The sequence below is a fragment of the Leucoraja erinacea genome, chromosome 16, assembly GCF_028641065.1.
Source record: "Leucoraja erinacea ecotype New England chromosome 16, Leri_hhj_1, whole genome shotgun sequence".
NCBI lineage: Eukaryota > Metazoa > Chordata > Chondrichthyes > Rajiformes > Rajidae > Leucoraja > Leucoraja erinaceus.
The window spans coordinates 32,424,886-32,446,828 of record NC_073392.1 but is presented as its reverse complement, the minus strand read 5'-3'; the positions used below and the strand labels follow the sequence as shown (position 1 = coordinate 32,446,828).

At 38.9% G+C, this 21,943-nt stretch overlaps 1 protein-coding gene across 1 annotated transcript in view; it reads left to right on the top strand.

Annotated features, from left to right (window-relative positions):
* Positions 1-21,943, top strand: part of celsr3 (cadherin, EGF LAG seven-pass G-type receptor 3) — a 197,697-nt gene that overhangs the window by 77,743 nt on the left and 98,011 nt on the right. The window contains exons 4-9 of the mRNA XM_055648072.1: positions 769-884; positions 1,396-1,484; positions 3,372-3,529; positions 6,566-6,729; positions 10,840-10,965; positions 11,690-11,859. Of these exons, the coding sequence (XP_055504047.1) occupies positions 769-884; positions 1,396-1,484; positions 3,372-3,529; positions 6,566-6,729; positions 10,840-10,965; positions 11,690-11,859 (823 nt within the window). The remainder of the gene's footprint in view (positions 1-768; positions 885-1,395; positions 1,485-3,371; positions 3,530-6,565; positions 6,730-10,839; positions 10,966-11,689; positions 11,860-21,943) is intronic.

The window sequence follows — 21,943 nt, the reverse complement described above, 5'->3', positions numbered from 1 at the left end:
AAAGAGAAAGTGAAAAAATAAAAGTAGTGTGATGCGATAGTTAATCAAGGAGTTATCATTGTAATGCCGAGTTATGATATGGATCCAGTGATCGGTACTTTCAAATCTGATTGGGGTTAAAATAATCAATGGCAGGGAAGGATAGCGTGGAGGAGGAGTTTATGGGATTGTTTCTTAGAGCAATTTGCAGAATGTACATAAAATCAAAAAAAAACATGAGCTTCAATAGAGATATAAAAGCAGCAAGCGTTTCTGTGAATCTATATGGTTATGTAAACTATGCAGCAGTATGATTTGTCTGAAGAAGGGTCTCGAGCTGAAACGTCACCTATTCCTTCGCTCCATAGATGCTGCCTCACCCGCTGAGTTTCTCCAGCATTTTTGTCTACCAGCAGTATGATTTGTTCAGCCAAGGATTGGAGATACAAATTTAATGACCAAAGAAGAGCTAGATGATTTGTGGATCTTGGACCATGAATGAAATCGTTCCTCATGCAATTTTGGCAGACTGTGCCAGTGGCCATTGACCATTGAGAGCTTTTAGATTCGCTTTAGTCTTTAGACCAATGCCTGTCTGTATAAGAAGCCTCAGGACCTGTCAGAAAGAGACCTTTATTTCAATGCTGTGATTGTCTGTCAGTTAGAATTAGTTCATGGGAGAATGTTAGTGACAGATTAGATTCACATGCTTTCTGTCCAAAGAAGTTGGAAAGGAGAGCCACTGAAATAGAAATATATTCTTCAGTTGAATCTATTCTCTACTTTCAGGTTCGCTACACAAGAAAATAATGGGCTCCTGTTTTACAACGGTCGATTTAATGAAAAACATGATTTTATTGCAGTGGAAATCATTGAAGGACAAGTTCAGTTGAAGTACTCAACAGGTTTGTTCTAAAAATAATTTTACATTAAACATTCAATTCAATTACATCAGGTACTAATCTGCAAATAATTTCTCTTTATTTATTGAATCATGTTGTTTAAGAAGGAACTGCAGATGCTGGAAAATCGAAGGTACACAAAAATGCTGGAGAAACTCAGCGGGTACAGCAGCATCTATGGAGCGAAGGAAATAGGCAACGTTTTGGCCCGAAACGTTGCCTATTTCCTTCGCTCCATAGATGCTGCTGCACCCGCTGCGTTTTTCCAGCATTTTTGGGTACCATTTATTGAATCATGTCTAGTCAATTCTTTGGGATATAACCATTAAACTACTACTGTGGTTCTTGGGTGTTAACTGTTTGTCATGTGCATGGAAAATAGGAGGTGGCAGTCTTCATGCAAATATTTTTTTGCCTTTTACCCACCTTAAATGTAGCTGAAATGGGACTGGTGACATCAGTTTCTTTCAGAATACATAATTAAGGTCCACTCTCTATGATGTTCTTTTCACAGGGGAGTTGATGACAGTTGTAACCCCGTATCTTCCTGGTGGAGTCAGTGATGGGCAATGGCACACGGTACAGATCCAATACTACAACAAGGTAGAACATTAAGACTGATTATTAATGGGGTTTCCTTTACATTTTAATTTGTGTGTGCAATATTTTCTAAGCAATTAAGCTCCTGACGTCAAAACTCTTATGAGGAGAAACAAGGCCCCCTGCGCTCCTCCCAACTGTTCTTCTACTTATTAGATCATGGCTGATCTTTTACCTAAGTGCTACTTTACTGCACTAACCCCACATTCCTCCTTCCCCCTGACTCAGTCTGAAGAAGGGTCTCGACCCATAACGTCACCTATTCCTTTTCTCCAGAGATGCCATTTGACCTGCTGCGTTAATCCAGATTTTTGTGTCTATCCCACATTCTTTGATTTGCGAAGTACACAGGAAATTGATGATCTGATATCCAGCAACTGAGCCTCCAGTTGGATGGTGAATTTAAATGTTTTTGTAACTTTTGAGTGAGAAATTTTCTTTTCCTTTCAGTCCTGAATAGGCAACCCCTCACTTTCAGATAATCACCCTTGGTTCTAGATAATTGACCCAGGAAAAACATTATGTGAAATTCTGTAAGAATTTTGTAAGTTTCGATAATCAGCTCACACTCTTGTGAACTCGTCAAGTCTATTTAATCTCTCCTTAGAAAGCTCTCCTCAGAAATCACTCTGATATACTTTTGTTGCACTCCCTATGCCTCTTATTCTTTGTTCAAATATATTTAAATTTGTGAACTCCAATAACTGAACGTTCAACCATGAGAATCGTTCTTAATTCATCAAAACCCTTCTTGATTTTGAATGGTTTCTTCCCTTGCAAGACTGAGGAGGCGATCAATCAGCTTCTCACGTAAATGAAATCCTGTATCTGTGGTACTATTCCATTAAATCTGCTCTGCATCCTGTTGAAGATTTAGACAACCTTTGTAATGTGCCCAAAATTGAGTTTCCTACCACCTGCTGAGTTTTCATTTTTAATTAGAACTCTAGTAGGTTATTATTTTTCTCACTATCTCCTCTGGTTTATGATTTAAAGATATTTCACTGAGGTGCACCTTTGTAGATGCCAATGATGTACGTTTGAATAGTCAGAAGAAATGTACCTTTATTGATCTGCAGACTATTATTCAATCTTTAACACTATCTTTAATACTGTCGGTGATAGCCTCTCAAACTTCAGTCTTTGTTGGGAGATTTATCAAAGTATGTAAGGAAGTTTGAAGGCACTCCCAATACAACATTACCAGCAACACAAATCATGAGCTGGCCTGGGGACAATATTTCCACTTACTTCCTCATGTAGGAGGTTTATTAACAAGTAGGTTGCAGCAGAATTGCCATGGTAATGTTTTCAGGCAATGACAGCCCCATCTGGATTCAATCAGCTCATCTTTCTCAAGTACTGAAATTTACTTCTAAAGTTTCATAAGCAAATTTGCAAATGATTAGAAAATGCACTGGATAATTTAACTTCCATAAAGCTGAAGATATGGCAATCGTGGGTGAAGACCTCTGAGTTTGATTCTCTTTCTATGTAAAAGTTTGATAAATAGGAGAAAAAGAAATGAAGTGGGTGGATGTTTCCTTTTTTTATTAAAAAAGGTAGGTCGGTACAACCAAAATAGGAGATGATTTGCAATTACCTTGAAAGCCAACAATCATATTTATAGAATTAGCAACGTTTACTTTTAAGAAAAAGGAAAAAAAGTGAAAGGAGAAAATGAATTCCAAACAAACCATACAAACAACAAGCAATTTGTTAAAAATCTGACGGGTTATTGTATGAAGCTAAGTAGTGTTAATGAGATAGTCAAAAGTGTTTGCTCTATATATTTATATTTTTATAATCATCTTGCTGTGATGGCCATTTTTATTTACAATCCTCTTTATCAGCATTTGTCACTTTCATGTTTGTGTATATTTCTTTCAGCAAAAAATTGGGTCATTAGGAGTTGCACAAGGTCCCTCAGAACAGAAAGTAGCAATCTTAACCATAGATGATTGTGACACCTCAATTGCTGTTCGTTTTGGAAATGAGATCGGTAACTATTCATGTGCTGCTGAAGGTGTACAGTCCAGCTCCAAGAAGTAAGTGTATAAAGTATGCCAGGAAACATAACTGATAACATGCAAAATCTTTTTGGAGAAAAGTATTGTTTGGCGACTAATAGCATAATTAAAAGTTTTACATAAAAGATTGAACAGGCTGCTCTAATGCTATATAATTTTGGATGTGATTATTTACTTCAACTCCCCCTCCCATTCCGAATCCAACCTTTCTGTCCTGGGCCTCCTCCATGACCAGAGTGAGGACCACTGTAAATTGGAGGAGCAGCACCTCATATTTTGCTTGGACAGTTTACACCCCAGCGGTATGAACATTGACTTCTCTAAGTTCAGGTAGTCCCTACTTTCTCCTCCCCTTCTCAGCTCTCCCTCAGCCCACTGTCTCCACCTCTTCCTTTCTTCTTCCCGCGCTCCCCCCCCCACCCCCCCCCCCCCCCCCTTGAAGAAGGGTCTCGACCCGAAACGTTGCCTATTTCCTTCACTCCATAGATGCTGCCTCACCCGCTGAGTTTCTCCAGCATTTTTGTCTACCTTCTGAAGATGAAGGTAACATTCCTCTTCTGCTTTACACCAACTTGCTCAAAAAATCGCATCTTTTAATTTCAGTAGTTTTTGAGTTATAATGGTGGAACAGTTTTCACATCTGTTGCTGTTGTGACTGCTCATAAGTGTCCTAAAATCCAAGTCCCAAATTATATTTATAAAGTAGAACGCGCACTTTTGGTTACTTTTGACCATCTTCAAGAAAGAAGCCGTCCAATCTTTGTAACATCAGGTAACCCAGATTACCTATTGCTGGTAATTTATTGTAATACTGATTATTGCACATTTATTTGTCTTGTTATTGAGTTAATGTGGCTGTAAAACTTCTGCAACTTAAAATTATATTGTTCTGTTCTTGGTGCATATTAAAATTAAACACACTTTAACTGAACCATGTGGGATGATGAGCCTCACATCATCATCCACAAGCTGCAGGTACTCTATTGCATTGCCCTCCAACAATAAAGGCTGACGAGACCCTGGAAAATGTAGACTACTTCTCTACGGCACCTCAGTTAAGGCAAACATTCTTTGAAGTCATTGTTAATACATTGTTTGAAGATCAAGGCATTAGATCTACCAGGTAGCTCATGGTTTACTGGTAGCAGCAAAGTAAATACATACCTGTTCAGCAAATCAATATCTTTAAAATATCAGGGTTTTAAATGCATTTACTGTGTACTACAATGTAATTGCTGTTATAGCTTAACTGAAACAATTTTTCACTCTGTCTTGAAAAAATTCCAAGGATTTCCACAACTTTGTATATCAAACAAAATCCTACATCATCCTCAGATCCTTTCATTAATAAAACCGAACAAGGAAATATGTGCCCTGCCCTTTACAGACCTCCAAACAACATCCCATATTTACTTGTATATTGAAGCATTGTTCTCATCTAATAGTGAGCTCAGTGATCTCAAGAGATTCATTTGAGAATATTTGAATGTTTTCGTATTCAATAGTTGAAGCCTTTGAGATTTCATTCAGGTGCTTAAACTATTTCCATGATAAAATTTCAAAGAAGAACTGAGAAAATTACCCAGCATGTCAAAAAGCGTTGGCGAGATCATTTTAATTTGCTTACAGTGACAGCTGCAAACGGTAATTAACCACAAGAAGAAGTTTATTAATGTTCAGCATGTGAAAGGTGGCCTCAATCCCTAAATAGTTGATTTCTGTTTAATTTTCTGGAGCAGAAATCAGCAATGGCACACCCGCGCTTTCCGCCTCTGGTATCATCTCTTGGAGTCTAGAGACCGTAAACTTATAATGAATAAAGTTTTAAATGAATAATGAATTCAATGAGACATTTATGAGAAATAACATAAGTAGTAATGTGGTTGAATTTTGCTACTGACTCCAGAGTAAATCTTTGAAGGACTGTGGGTGAGGGAAGATTCTGAGTACTTAAGTGCAATAGTACCATTTACACAAATTAAAGATGAATGGTTTTCTTATAGCTGAGTTCTCAGTTGAAATTCAACGTGGACAATAATGCAAAATGGGACCCTAACGTGTGGAGTCCAGCGTTGGACTTTGCATCATAACCTGTTATTCTGTAAATCTTAGAACTACAGCAAGTCTGTTTATCCAGTTCGTATTTTGGTTTGACTGGGTGAACACTTTGGAATTATTACTTACAGCCTGGAAATGTTATCCCATAATATCCATTATAACTTCTGGCTGGATTAAAAAATAAGTAATTTTTTATCACTATTAATGAGACTATTGCACCTTACTAAAGATTTCCAGTTAGCGGCAGGTTCGGCCATAGATGTGTGATGAGATCCTTGTACAGGAAGCATGGATTGCATCAGCCACGACTCATTTTACGTCAGGAACCATTTCATTCAGCAGATGGATATGGAATTCATCCCATCACTATGGGCTTGTTCCAAACCTGACTAATTGACACCACATCCACCACTATAAGCAATCCAAAAAATGAATGTTAAAATTAATATACTTGCATAAAATAAAATAAGAAGAGACCTTTGTCAAGTAATGACCAAGAATAATGCTCTTGCCTCCTGTATTTAATCTAGTTCTTTGTTAATTCTGTTTTCTCTGATATTAGTAGTTCAAACAAAAGTATCCCAAAAATATAAATGGAAAGAGACCAAGTTGGTTAAAAGATCACAATTGTTTAAATGGCTTTATAAAAAAACAATATTAAAATATTCATCGTGAATCTCTAAAAATTGTTACTCCTGGAATTGATTCACCTTCTTGCAACATCATTTGATACTAAGCAAGCATGTACTGATTGTTCCATGCCATGATGCCTGGGATTATTTTGAACACTGCATTACTTTTCATTGTGCAGCATTTCAATGAAATGTATTCCTTTGTAAGCCAAGGTTATGAATGCATTGATTTCAACTTGAACTGTTATATGTTGAGCTTACTAGAATCCCTAGACTTCATTGCTTATTTGTAAATCGGTCTGTGTACATGAATGCAAATTATTCTTCCGCTATCCTATAACTTATACTTACTGTGTATCAATAGGTCCCTGGATCTTACAGGTCCGTTACTTCTTGGGGGTGTCCCAAACCTACCAGAGAATTTCCCAGTCATTAACAGGGAGTTTGTGGGCTGTATGAAAGAACTTCACATTGACAATAAGCGTATTGATATGGCAGCCTACATTGCTAATAATGGCACTTTTCCAGGTAATGGGAAGGGTTGTGTGCTTCTGAGTCTGTTATGTATGCATTGGCATATTCTCTTTGAATCTCTTGCTCTAATGCTGTCTCCATGTTCTCACTCTCTTGTTTACAATTGCATTTTGAGTCACTAGATAATCATGTGCCTGGATAATTAATGTTCATTAGTACTTACATTTTCAAAAACCTTTCCATATTTTGCCATTTTATTAGAGCTGTAATAATGTGGATCTGTTGCTGGAACTGATTTTAATTGCCATGCAGCAACTAACCAGAGGTGTCATTGCTTGTAAATCAATCCTCTGTAAGCTGCTACTTAATTTCTCTCAAATGTGCAATGTAATAGCAGATTCCTGAAATAAATGATCAGTCAGGTAAAATTGCTCTTTTAAGGCTTTATATTAGAGCTGGGTACTAGTGCAATATTTTTTTTAATAGAGATTTCAGCTATACTCCCATCCCAAGAATGAGTTTTATCAATCTGCAGTCTCTGTCACACAAACATACAAATTAGAAGCTGGCGTAGGCCTCCAATCCTTGAGCCTGCTCCACTATGTAATATCATAATTGTTACATAGAAAATAGGTGCAGGCATAGGCCATTCGGCCCTTTGAGCCAGCACCGCCATTCAATATGATCATGGCTGATCGTGCAAAATCAGTACCCCGTTTTGGCTTCTTCCCCATATCCCTTTATTCCCTAAGCCCAAAGAGCTAAATCTAACTTTCTCTTGAAAACATCCAGTGAATTGGCCTCCGCTGCCTTCTGTGGCAGAGAATTCCACAGATTCACAACTCTCTAAGTGAAAAAGCTTTTCCTCATCTAATCCTACACGGCCTACCACTTATTGTTATACTGTGACCCCTGGTTCTGGACTCCCCCAACATCGGGAACATTTTTCCTGCATCTACCCAGTCCAATCCTCTAAGAATTATATATATTTCGATAAGATCACCTCTCATCCTTCTAAATTCCAGCAAATACAAGCTCAGTCGACACATTCTTTCATCATTCATCGGTCTGACCATCCTGGGAATTAACCTGGTAAATCTGAGCTGCACTCCCTCTATAGTAATAATGTCCTTACTCAAATTAGGAGACTAAAATGGCACACAATACTCCAGGTGTGGTTCATCAGAGCCCTGTACAACTGCAGTTGGACCTCCAATCCTCTTGCAATGAAGACCAACATGCCATTGGCTTTCTTCACTGCCTGCTGTACCTGCATGCTTACTTTCAGTGACTGATGTACAAGCACATTCCGGTCTCATTGCACCTCCCCTTCTCCTAATCTGACACCATTCAGATAATAACTGCCTTCCTGTTCTTGAAATAAAAGTTGATAACCTCACTTTTATCCACATTATACTGCATTTGCCATGCTTCTGCCCACTCACCCAACCTATCCAAGTCACCCTGCAGCCTCATAGCATCCACATCGTAGCTCACAGTACCACTTTATGTCATCCGCAAACTTGGAGATGTTACATTTATTTCCCTTGTCTAAATCGTTAACATATATTATAAACAACTGGGGTCCCAGCAGCGAGCCTTGCGGCACCCTACTAGTCACTGCTGCCATTAGGAAAAGGACCCGTTAATTCCTACTCTTTGCTTCCTGTCTGCCAACCAGTTCTCTATCCATGTCAATACCCTGCCCCCAATATCATGTGCTCTAATTTCTTGTGTGGGCCCATGTCAAAGGCTTTTTTGAAAGTCCAGATACACAACATCCACTGGCTTTCCCTTATCCATTCTACTTGTTACATCCACAAAAAATTCCAATAGAATAGTCAAGCATGATTTCCGTTTCATGAATCCATGCTGACTTTGACTGATCCCGTCACTGCTTTCCAAATGCACTGCTATAACATCTTTCATAATCAACTCCAGCATCTTCCCCACTACCGATGTAAGGCTAACTGGTTTATAATTCCCCTTTTTCTCTCTTCCTCCTTTCTTAAAAAGTAGAGTTACATTGTCTAACCTCAAATCCACAGGAACTGTTCCAGAGTCGAGAGAATATTGGAAAATGATCACCAATGCATTCACGATTTCTAGAGCCACCTCCTTGAGTACGCTGGGATGCATACCATCTGGCCCTGGGAATTTATCTGCCTTCAGTCCCAAAAGTTTACCTAACACCATTTTCTGAATAATGTGGATTCCCTTCAGTTCCTCCCTCCCACTAGATCCTCCGCTCCCTTGTATTTCAGAGAGATTTTTTGTGTCTTTCTTAGCGAATACAAAACCAAAGTACTCATTTAACTGTTCTGCCATTCCCTTGTTTCCCATTATAAATTCACCTGTCTCTGACTGTAAGGGACCTTCACTAATCCTTTTCACAATTTCACATTTTCCCTTATTATGGCAAATGTTGACAAATCTTTGTCTTTTCGCTTATCCTCTCATCCCTTTGTAGCATATGTCATCTTCACATTTTCTTACCTATCTGTGTGTTATGGCAACTTTGTCAAGTAATTATTTTCCTATATGCCTCTGATGATGAATATAATACATTAAAATCATTATTAGTTTATTTTAAAGAAAGCAGTTGATTTGTACCTTTCACAATCCTAAAATGTTACAAGCAATGCAGTGTATTCTTAGATGTGATCTAGGAATGCTGTAGCCCATTGCACAAAGCAAGGTTCAACTTGGTAACTAAGATTCTTTAGTGAGGGGAAAAAATTGACCAGGGCACTGAAATTAATTCCTCAGTCTCTATTAAAATATTATCTTGAAAAATTTAACATCCATCTTAGAAAGTGAACCTACCTTCAGGCACCAAATATTTCCTCGGACAGTAAAAGAAAAGGCACAAAGTGCTGGAGTAAAGGGGCTGTCCCACTTGGGCGACCTAATCCGCGAGTTCTGGCAAATTTGCCCTTGACTCGTCCTCGTAGCATGGTCAACACGATGACGTAGGAGGTCTTTGTAACTCTCCTTCATGCTCGAGAGTAGTCCCCGTGTACTCGAGGCCTCAGCTAGGTGGCGGCGTATTTTTTAACATGTTGAAAAATTTCCGCAAGTTAAAAAAAGTCGCCATGGAAAAAATCGATAATTTTTTTACTCGTAGGTTTAGTCGTAGTAGGTCGGCATATTAGTCGTAAGTAATCGAGTGTAGTCAAAGGTAGTTGAAGGTAGTCGTAGATAGTCTTCATCATAGTCGAAGGGAGGTAGAAGGAGATCGAAGGAGGTCGTCTTCACTCTCCACTATTCGTTGTCCAAATTCCCCGAAGTTAGTCGTAGCTAGTCGAAGCTAGTCTTCAACATAGTCGAAGGAGGTCGAAGGAGGTCTTCTACATAGTCGAAGCAGGTCTTCAACATGACATTTTTTCAAACTCTCCTAAACTCTTCTAAACTCACCAATTAGGTCGCCCAAGTGGAACATCCCTTAACAGCGGATCAGGCAGGAGCTCTGGAGAACATGGATAGGTGCGTCTTTGGTTGGGATCTTTCTTCAGACTGAAGAAGGGTCCCGACCCAAAGCGTCATCTATTCGTGGTCTCTAGAAATGTTGCCTAACCCACTAAGTTACTCCACAACTTTGTGTCGTTTTCAGAAAATTGGCATTCTTGCGTATGTGGTTTACCTCTGACAGTGCAGCACTCCCTCACCATTAGACTGAAGTGTCAGCGTAACTTTTTTGCTCTGTTCTTAGTGGCATCTGAGCCTAAATCAAACTGGACAATGGCTGAAAAGGAAGTCTTCTATATAACCTGTTAAAATTGGATCAGAGAAAAATTAATACCAACTAATAATGTAAATAATCCAAGAGGTACTGCAGATGCTGGAAATCTGATATATAATCGGGAATGCTTTAAATACTCAGCAGGTCAGGCAGCATCTGTAAATGGAGAAATAAGGTGAACTTAACAAATGCACTAGCCCCACAAATTCTTTAGGAATAAGAACAAGTTAGAAGCTGGATATTATGCAGCATGTGACTCGCCATGATTCCTGATTTCCCAAATCCCTAATGCAATGTGCCATGCAATTCGATTTCTCCGAATAACAGCCAAAACCTCTATTTGGTAAGTTTTTTACACAGTTCCCAGTTATTTCTGTAATTTAGTCTCACATTTTAAACTTGTTTTCTGTTGTGTCCTTCAGGTTGCAATATGAAACAGCCATTCTGTGATTCAAATCCATGTAAGAACGGAGGCACATGTGTTGTTATCTGGGAGACATTTCTTTGCGAATGTCCTCTGGGATTTGGAAGCAAAGACTGTGGGCAAGGTAAGCCATGGTTGAGAGATCACAGCATTGTATGGGCAATGAAGAAACAACTAACTAATTAACATTTGAGTTTCCTTGTGTAATTTTAATTTCAGTTACTGTATCAAATGGAACAGTAGGTTCTATTATATCAAACTAATGATATGTTTTAAACTGTCATTTGTATGGACCCTTGCTGTTCGTTGGCGCATTAATGCATTGTGAAATAAGGCTGTATGATGTAATATTTCAAAACCATAATTCTTTAAACTGTGGCTGTTCCATAATTCTTGGGTGCAGTAAGATTAATGTTGACAGGCTAGATAAAATTGTTCCTTGTAGTAGCCATTTAGCTGTAAAAAAACAGTCACTACACTCCTTTTGTTTTACTTGAGGCAGGTCCTCAGTACCAGCCTTTCAATGGGTTGATAAAAAAAGTTTGCATAATATTTATTACAAGCTTGCTTTTGTGATTAGTATTTCTTTTTGTTCTTTATTCCAACAGGTAAAATTGTTTATTTCCTTTCCCTTGTGAGATTTATATTTCCAGATTTGTATTTAATGTTCTCAAACATAAATGTATGTTTATTTTCAATGCATTATCGAGTCCTTTTCTCAAATCGTAAATGCCCGAAGCTCATGATATCCAGGTCACTAACATGCATCCCATCACCAAAATGGATGACTGTAGTCTGTAATGCCAGTTGTATCACCTTTGTTTTCTTTTCTGTATGTTTCTTTATAGTGATGCACCACCCTTACCATTTCCTTGGAAATAGCTTGCTATCCTGGGATTTTAAGAATGAGGTGAAGATTTCTATTCCATGGTTCCTTGGACTAATGTTTCGAACACGTCACACTGAAGCTATGCTGGTGCAGGCTCATGCTGGACAGTACACCACCATTGTCTGCCAGGTATAGTACTGTAATGTGCTTCTGCCATTCAGTCTTGCAATCATTAACAGCCAGAGATTTCCTGCAGTGCTAATGAATGCAAATGAATCCATGGAATCGGAGGCTAGTTTAGAAAAGTCCTTGTTGACTAAATATTCCTATCAACATAAATGCTCATTCACATGTCCACGACACCAAATACAATATAATAGTCCTTTGTCATAATGCACTCTCATCCACATGTATATATACATAATGCACTCTCAACATGTATATATACATAAAAGTGATTACGGTTCCTGTAAATAACAGTTATAGTTGCATATTTTTACATTACCTTCAGTTGGTGCAGCAATGTTGAAAGTTTGCATTGAAAACTAAAAGGCATTGAAGTGTCCCATGTTATTTGTCTTCTCAGGAATGGGATATGGAAATATAGAAGTAAATTACATAAATGGCTTAGTAAATAGGCATGCACTTTCTGTCTTTAATTGTGCACTACCTCATAATAGGGTGACATTATCAAAAATGTAAGATGTCCAATTGTCATTCTTTCAGAGGAGATTAGGGATGTCCTTGATATGTTTACAAGTAAGGTGGTTCTGTGATATGTGCCAGCCAGGGTAAAGGCTGATTCAATGGCAACCTTCAATGGTAACCATCAAATATTTAATTCCAGGGAACAAAATTGCAAGGTATAGGAAAATGTAGGTGACAAATCGGATAGCCCCTTCAAAGTGATGGGACAGGCACAATGGGCAAAATCTTGTCTGTGCTGTCATTCTAGATTTTTATTTTCCTATTATGAATCTAGTTGAGGCTGATTATGTTGTTTGCTGGAATCAGCTGTAGAACACGTGAATCATTAAGGAAAATAGTTGGATGCTGTAATAGGATATGAATCATGAAAGGGTAAATGAATTCAGCTGGGTTTAATCAAAGGTTCAATTTTTTTGCAGTTTGTCTAACGGGCAAAAGCTTGTGAAGTTACCTGTACTATTTCAATTAAAACATACACTCTTTATCATTTGCTTTTCAAATGTGGTCTGATTAATAATTTACTTGTATGAAGTGAATGTGTTCTTCCTTCAGATTTCCTCCATATTTCCCAGAAGGAATGGAAAACAGCATATAGTTCAGCATATATTAACCACGTGCAAGATAATGAGGCTGTAACACATTTATAACAAAACCTTTTATTTCAAGAGGCAACATTGTTTATGGTGATAGGAATGTTAATAGGTTGTTGCCACCACATACCATTCTTGTAAATTACACCTGCGATCACTGGCACAACTTGAACAGTTTCATGCCCTTCATCAGCAGCACATCATTGAACATAACCCTTTTGTTCTGATTGTCACAATGAGGACCTTGTTACACCCCATGTCCCCAGTTCCAAGGATGATGTGATTAGCAAATAAAGGTCTTTGACCTTTGTTAGAAAGCACAAGCCGTGTGTATTCACTACTAATGGAAGGCAGGACAGTTCTACAACTACGTTTGGAGAACATAGAACAGTACAGTTTAGGAAGGAATGGGCCCTTTGGCCCACAGTGTTTGCACTGAATATGATGCCAAGTTAAACTGATCTCATCTGCCTGCATATGATCCATATCCCTCTCTTCCCTGCACTTCCATGTGCCTATCTAAAAGCCTCTTAAACACCACTATTGTGTCTGCCTCTACTACCACCCCCAGCAATGTATTCCAGGCCCCCACTACTCTGTATAAAAAAAATATACATCACACATCTCCATTAAACGTTCCTCCTCTTACCTTATAGCTCTACTCTCTAGTGTTGGACATTCCCACATCGGGAAAGAAGTTCTGACTGTCTGCCCTATCTATGCCTCTCATAATTTTATATACTTAGATCAAGTCTCCCCTGAACCTCCGATGTTCCAGAGAGAATATATTTGCTAGAACATATTGTCCCAATCCCTGCACCATATGTCAACAGAAAACAAACTGTCAATATCACTGTAGTACATTTTTGTATGTTATAATGTGTTCATAACGAAACAGCTGGTTGTGAAATTGCTTCATGCTTTATTACATTGGGCTCCAGGGTAGGGAAGAGCACAAACATGTCAATGGCATACTGGGAAGCAGCAAACAGAGGACCCTTTAGTCACACCCAAAATAATTGTTTGAACTGAAACACCAGAGGTTGAGGAGAGACCTGATAGACGTATATAAAATTATTAGAGGGATAGAAAGGGTATATAGTCAGAACTTTATTCCCAAAATTACATACTAGAGGGCATAACTTTAAGGTGAGAGGTAAAGTTTAAGAAGTTGTGCAGGACAACTTGTGCAGTTGTTTATTAGACAGTGCCTGGAACACTGATGGTAGTTGAAACTGATATGATAATGGCATTTAAGAGACTTTTGAATCAAAATTTAGATAATATGCAGGTAGATAGGAGTTGGTCTTGGCATCATGTTCAGCACAGACATTGTGGGCCAAAGGGCCTGTTCTTGTGCTGTACTGCTTTATGTTCTAACCTCTATTTGCACATGGTTAGGAATTCCTGCAAGAAAAGTTCACCCTGAGGCAACAATGAATATAAGTAACTTAAGTGCATAAGACGCCAAAAGAGCCCCCTGTATTTAAGTACCCTTCCAATTACTGCTGCTCTAAGCTTTTGCCTCTGCAACTCTAGGTTATCTACCTGTGACCCGCATTCTTGCTGCTGATACCTGAAACTAGCATCAGCCTGATTTTTATTTCTGTATGTCATTGGCTCCTTTGCTTTGATGATTGAATTTCGACACCAGGGGTATATAATTTTAACTTACTTAAATTTGTTCAACTCACTGGGAGAAAAGTCAGTAAAATTGAGAATTTAACATGGTCATGGAGAAATTGTTCCAGGCAAATTCTTTTGAGGTACTGTGTTCTTGTTAATGTACTATGCTTGGTCACATCCATCTAAGAGCAGTGATTCAATTACCAAAAGTTACCATTCTGTAGACGGTGATCTCAGGAAAGAGAACAGTTTAATTTTTGATATAACCAGATCATTGATGGTCTTTTGTGATAGCCAGGTGACATCTGTTTATCATCTGCTAATGCTTCTATCATTTGTCAATGCTTGAGGTTCCTGACAAAATTGAATATCACGCACAGCACAGAACGTGAGCGGAACTTAATTTGACAAAAGAGAAGGCTCTTGAAATGTTGATAACTGTTGTTTGCATATGATAGGGCAGCAAAGTGGCACAGCTGGTAGAACTACAGCATCATCGTGGCAGACACCCTGGTTTGCTCCTGACCTCGGCTGTTGTCTGTGTGGAATTTGCATGTTCACGCTGTGACCTTGTGGGTTTCTTGTAGGTGCTCCAGTTTCCTCCCACATTCCATAGACATGCGGGTTTGTAGTCTGTACTCTGTAAATTGCCTCTAGTGTGTAGGGAGTGGATGCGAAAGTGGATATTATAGAACTAGTAGGATTGGGTGATTGCCGGTTGGCCTGGACACATTGGGCTGAAGGGCGTATTTTCTTGCTGTATCTTTCAATCAATCAATCAATCAGTGAATTAATTTCATTTCATGACTGAATTTGAGAACTTACTGGTTGCAATTGAGAGTGTTTATGAGTGTCCCAGACCAATTTGTGTTGTGTGAACACCTCTTCATTTTTATTCATTTTATTAATGGATGCACATATCTGAATGGCTTTTAATGATATGAATAACCATATCTCCATCCTCTTCAGTGAATGTTTTTGATTATAATTCATTTAAAAATTCCAATGCTTTTTTTAACTTTCAATTGATTATCATTTAACGTACTTGTGTAGTAACACTACTTTCCCCAAACTCCAGTGATATAAAACTATTAATTTACTATAAATGAATTTTTGTTTGCGATGTAATAGATAGGACAACATGTAATTGATGGCTACAATAATAATTATGCACCTTACTTAGACAAAGAATCATAATGTGCATGTAACTGATATTCTAACTACCCTAAACAAACCACATGATCTTACCTCACCAGAGGTATTCCTGTTCTATCCATCGCACACCAACATTCTCTGCTCGTGAGTATTTTCTCTAATTTCCATTTCTCAAGAAAGCCCATGGACCTACAATATTAGCTGTTTCCCTTTCTTCATATTCTGCTGGACCTAGTTATTATTTCCAACATGCTCTGCTAATTTAAGTAGCAATTAACCCGCTTTGGAAGCAGAAGTGTTACCACTTTGATTATTGCATTGCCATTATTCTGGCAAAGGTTCTTCCTCATTCGCTAGAAGCTGCTACGTGATAGCCTTTGTCTGAATAGTGATATTATAACACATCAGCTTCTCATCATGCCACTCCACCATAAAAATGTTTTTTGCATTCAAATTATTAACAGCAAATAATAATGGGGTGATGTTCACCATATTATGTTACATGGTTGACATAAAATGCTGGAGTAACTCAGCAGGACAGGCAGCATCTCTGGGGAGAAGGAATGGGTGACATTTCGGGTCGAGACCCTTCATCAGACATGTTGCATGGTCTTTGATCTGGGAAAAGCCTTTCACTTGTGTTCACTACAAACCATATGGGTGTTGCTATCAGTCCAGTTCAGTTTATTGTCACGTGTACCGAGGTACAGTGAAAAGCTTTTGTTGCGTACTATCCAGTCAGAGGAAGGGCAATATATGATTACAATTGAGTCATTTACATGATAATAAGGGAATAACGTTTAGTGCCAGGTAAAGCCAGTAAAGTCCGATCAAAAATAGTCCAAGGGTCACCAATGAGGTTGACCCTCATTGAGGACTGCTCTCTAGTTGTGGTAGGATGATTCATTTGGCTGAAAACTCCTGGGAAGAAACTGTCCCTGAATCGGGAGGTATGTGTTTTCACACTTCTATACCTTTTGCCTGATGGGATAGGGGAGAAGAGGGAGTGGCCAGGGTGCAACCCATCCTTGATTATACTACTGGCCTTGCCAAGGCACACTTCATGTTACAGTCAATGATCTGTGTTAGTTGCAGAACAATACTCCTACCTATTACTGGCATGCTGTAGAGATATTTGAAACACTCTCAGAGAACAGAATTAGGGCATGTGAGCCCCAACTTAATTTATCTAGTTGAGTTTATTGTCATCTGCATAAGTATGGTGAGATACAATGCAATGAAAATTAGCTTGCAGCAGCATCACAGGCACTTAAACTCGAACAGTGTACAAGAACATAAATTATATGTAAGCTACACATACATTCTACACGGAGACCATGAAAAAAAAGGCATGAATGCATAAACACGCAATTGGAAAACAAGTTCATGGTTGTACAGAATATTGTCCCTCATGTTATGTTGCCGAGGTAGGATTAGGGTTATGCAGGTTGTTTCAAGAACGTGATAGTTGTTCGAAAGTAGTTGCTCCTGAACTGGTGATGTGGGATTCAGATATCTGTACCTCCTGCCCAATGTTAGCAGACAGTAGAGATCATGGCCCGGATGGTGGAAATCTTTGATAGTTGTGTTTTTCTCGAGGCAGAGTCTCATGTAAATGCTTTCCTGGTGGACTGGGCTGAGTTCACCATTGTCTGCAGCCTCTTGCATTCCTGAGTACTGGAATAGCTGTACCAGGTCATTATGCAATCAGTCCGATACTAACAACAGTGGATGTGTAAGGTGTGAGTTCCAGTGTACGTACTGTCTACTCATGGCTATATTTATGCTCTCTTCTAATGCTCTGAAATCCTCTTTACAGCTAATATGTATTCCCATTTGTAAATCCACATCTCTCTAAAACTAGAACATGAAACATTATTCATAACATGAATAGGATGATGCTTCGATCTTCTCATTTCTTCTTTTTTTTTTTTTTGGATCTGGTCATCATTGTCAAGTCCATTATTTATTGCCTGTCTTTAATTGTCTTTGGGACGTTGATGGTGAGCTGCAGCTTTTTTTCTGTACTTTGTAGAATGTACTCAAACCAAGCAGTGATGGAATGAAAATTCCACGATCTAGACTCTGAAACTGTGATATATTTGCAAGTCAGCACGTGTGCAACATTGAGGAAAGACAGCTGTGTTCTCAAATGCCTGAAGCCCTGATACTTCTTAGTGGTCAGCCTTACAAGTATAGAGATGCTTTGCTACACTCTACTTTAGAGATACAGTATGGAAACAAGCCCTTCGGCCCACCAAGCCCGCACCGACCAGCGATCACCCCGTACACTGGCACTATTCTACGCCACTAGGGACAATTTACAATTTTACCAAGGCCCATAAACCTGTATGTCTTTGGAGTGTGGGAGGAAACTGGAGCACCTTGGGAAAACCCACACAGTCACAAGGAGAACGTACTAACTCCTAAAAGACAGTACCCATAGTAGGTATGTTACAAAACCTACCTGAATCGTGGCTGAGCATCTGCCCCACCCCTTGTGTGTGATTTTGGAGCTGTTTGGAGGGGGCGGGTTTAAAACCCGATTTTTACTAGGCTGTTCCAATCGCAGATGTTCAGCCTAGTAAATCATTAACGGAGAATGGCTGCAAGACCCGGTCCCAAGCGCTATTATTAGTTTTATAGGCCTCGAATAGTAGATATAATAAATTTAAAAGCTCTCGTTCAGTTCGCAAGCTTTCGCAGCCCCAGGGTTTTATAAAGCAAACAATTAAAGGTATGTACCTTATTTTTACATTAAATGGGGCATGTATATAACCCTATAATTATAATTTTCTATAGCGAGTAGCTCATTTTGGGCTTTTTATATCCCGCAGTATTTTTCTCGGCATTTGAGGGCACTAATCTAGCGCGCTGTCAACATTCTAAACCTGCGCGTTCACAGAAACCCACTAGAAAACCGATTTAAATGGGCATTTATTTACAGCAATTGAACACTAAATTCCTTCCATTTGGCCTATAAATTAATGTAAATTAGATATAAAAATCATGTTATATTGTGAATTATTTGTGAATAATCTTTGGACACTTAGGCTATTTAAAAATGTTAATCTTTCCTTAAGAAATGTGCTTTTGACTATCCAAGATCACAGCTTTTTTGTAATGCCCATTGAAAATCAATAGGGAACAAGATGCTAATTTCCGAGTATGGAAATGGTCATAACTTTTTTAATACTTGAGATATGAAAGTGAATTAGGTGTCACATTAAACTTATTGTTATGCTTTATCTGATGGGATAAATTGCAGACTTGATTTTTTAAATCTCAAAATTTTGTAACATTGCTACCCATAGTCAGGATTGAACCCAGGTCTTTGGCGCTCTAAGGTAGCAACTCTACCGCTGCGCCAGTGCTGTTAGTATACTCAAACAATGATCTCCACTGCATTTTGTACAATGGTGGACACTGCAAACAATGTGTTCTAGTGGCAGAGGGAATAATGGTAGATGGGGTACTGTATTTAGGTTGCTGTATTCTGAATGTCACAAGCAGATTGGATCTTGGGGAGAACGCACTACAAAATCCTACTTGCTGATTTTCTACTGCTTGTAATGACCCTGTTTCATATTTTATGCTATGTATCAACCTTGTTCAAATTTTCTTTATTTTTCAGCCCATTTGACATGATTGTATTTGTTCTGCCATCCATTTTAACTTCATTCAGCTATACGTAATCCTATTCTTGCTCTTTATAATATTGTTTTTTTTTCACAAAGGCATTAGAATATGTTGAAGTTTACTGCTTTGATTTTTGGAATGTGTCTGCCTTGATATTCTTATTGATTAACTGCAAAAACAGTCATTGTGAAGTTTTCTGCATTTTTCTCCATGTGGCATTTAAGTAAGCTTTATGCTGCCAAAGTGCCAGGCAATGGCATCTCCAGAAAGAGATGGTCCAACCAACTGTTGTTGGCATTCATTGGCATTACAATCACCAAATTCCCCTGATGGTCAACACAGGCTAGAAACTAAACTGGACCAGTTGTGTATGAAGACCAGAGGCTTGGTATCCAATGCCAAATAATTCATCTATTGACAGTCTAAAGCTGAACCTCATTATGGGGTACATAAAGGTGATGGAATATTCACCCCTTAGATGAGTGTAACTCCCACAAAACTCAAGAATTCAACACCATCTAGTGCAAAACCCCACATTAGATTAGCATCCTGTCTATCACACTAAATATTCACTCAACCCATCAGTAATATGTACATTTGTTTTCTGGCACGGTGCACATTATTTTGCAAATATCTCCAAAATCTGTGCATTTTATCACCAAGTAAGATAGGGTTGGAGATGCAGGGAAACACCATCACTGACAGGTTCCCCTCCAAGGTCAATTTTGTTGCCACACCTTCATCACCGTTTTGCGTAAATCTGGTATCTAATGATCCGTGAAGGCCATGGGAATATGTTCAGCAAAATCCTTTGACAAGGTTGGTCTGGAAGGTTAGATCACATGGAATCCAAGAACAGCTAGCCAATTGGATTCAAAATTAAAAGGAATCAAAGGGTAGTTGTGGAGGTTTGTTTTCCTGATTGGAGCCCTGTGACTAGTGGAGTGCAAAGCGGGCTGGTGCTGGGTTCACTCATGCAGTAATTTGGATGACAATGTAGTTAACATTGTAAGTAAATTTGCAGGTTGCACCAAAGGTGTAGTACACAGTGAGGAATGATATCAAAGATCAGTTGGGAACATGGGGCTTAAGGAATGGCAAATAGAATCTAACTCTGACTTTGCACTTTAGGGAGGACTCACACAATCAGTGGTAGAGCCCTGGGGAGTGTTGCAGAATATAGATCTGGGAGTATAGGTGCATGGTTCTTATGCATCTGTAGTGAGGTGGATAGTGTGATGAAGAAGGTGTTTGGCACACTTGTTTTTATTGGGAAGGGTATCGAGTACAAAAGTCAGAACGTATGCAGCTGTACAAGTTGTTGGTGAGAGTACACGGAGGACTGTGCAATCGTAGTTGCCCAGCTTTGTCATTAAGTCATCATGTCATTAAGTTATAAAGGCCGCAGAGGAAATTCACCAGAATGTTACCTGGGCTTGTGGCCAGTTAAAGTTATAGGAAAAGGTTGTATAGGCTGGGACATTTTCCTTTGCAAAATAAGAGGCCAAGGGGTGACTTTATTGAAATCTACAAGTACGAGGTACATGGATAAAACAAACGCTCGCTGTTTGTTTTCAGGGTAGAGGATTCCAAAACTAGAGGACATCGGCTTAAGGTGAGAGGGGAGATATTTAAGAAGGATCTCGGGGGCAACCATTTCACTGAGAAGGTAGCCTGCATCTGGAATGAACTGCGAGAGAAGCAGATAGAATTATGACTTGTAAAAGACATTTGGACAAATAGGTGGACAGGAAGAGTTTAGAGAACTGTGGGCCAAATGTAGGCAGATAGAAGTAGCCTGTTATGTCAACTTGGTCTGATTGGGCATGTTGGGCTGAAGGGCCTGCTTCCATGCTGTACTACAGTTCTATGGCGATGGACTGTAGTGATTCACTACCACTTTCTCAAATGAACAATAAATGTTAGTCTTGCCGGTGATGCCCATGTCTCACAAATAAATAAATAAGTAGTAACATTCTTGCCTACTTGGTGATAGGGGTGGAGTCATTACGCAATTAAAGTTTAATTTAAACATGCCAGAACTTGTTGATTCAACTTTCAGACCTGGTTATGGGCTTCACCAAGGCACCACTCATTTGTACAATGGCTTTGTACAGAATGACAATGAGATGTGGGTGGCTCATGGCATCCAACATCCAGCTTTTGACCTATGTCCTTGAGAGAACGGTGATATTAGATTTGTGTAAACTGCAATAATGATGACTAACCTGGGAAAATGCACATGACACATCATTTTTGAATGGATCATTTCATATCATTGCAAGAAATGAATCGTCTTTGCCTATATTGTCGCAGTACTGGACATGTCTGACCAGCTGGATTGATGCAATTAGTTTTACATTAAATCTTCGGGAAGCACGCAGGATATTCTGCAGTTTATTATTTTTAAAATGTAATTGTTGCTAAGGCAAAGTTGTTCTGTGTTTGAGCGGCATTGTAGTCAACTGCGTTGTCGCTCTGTGAACTTGATAATAGTTTACTTTCAAATTGTTCTCTTGTAAATACCGCAAACTACCTGTAACCTGGAATCTAAG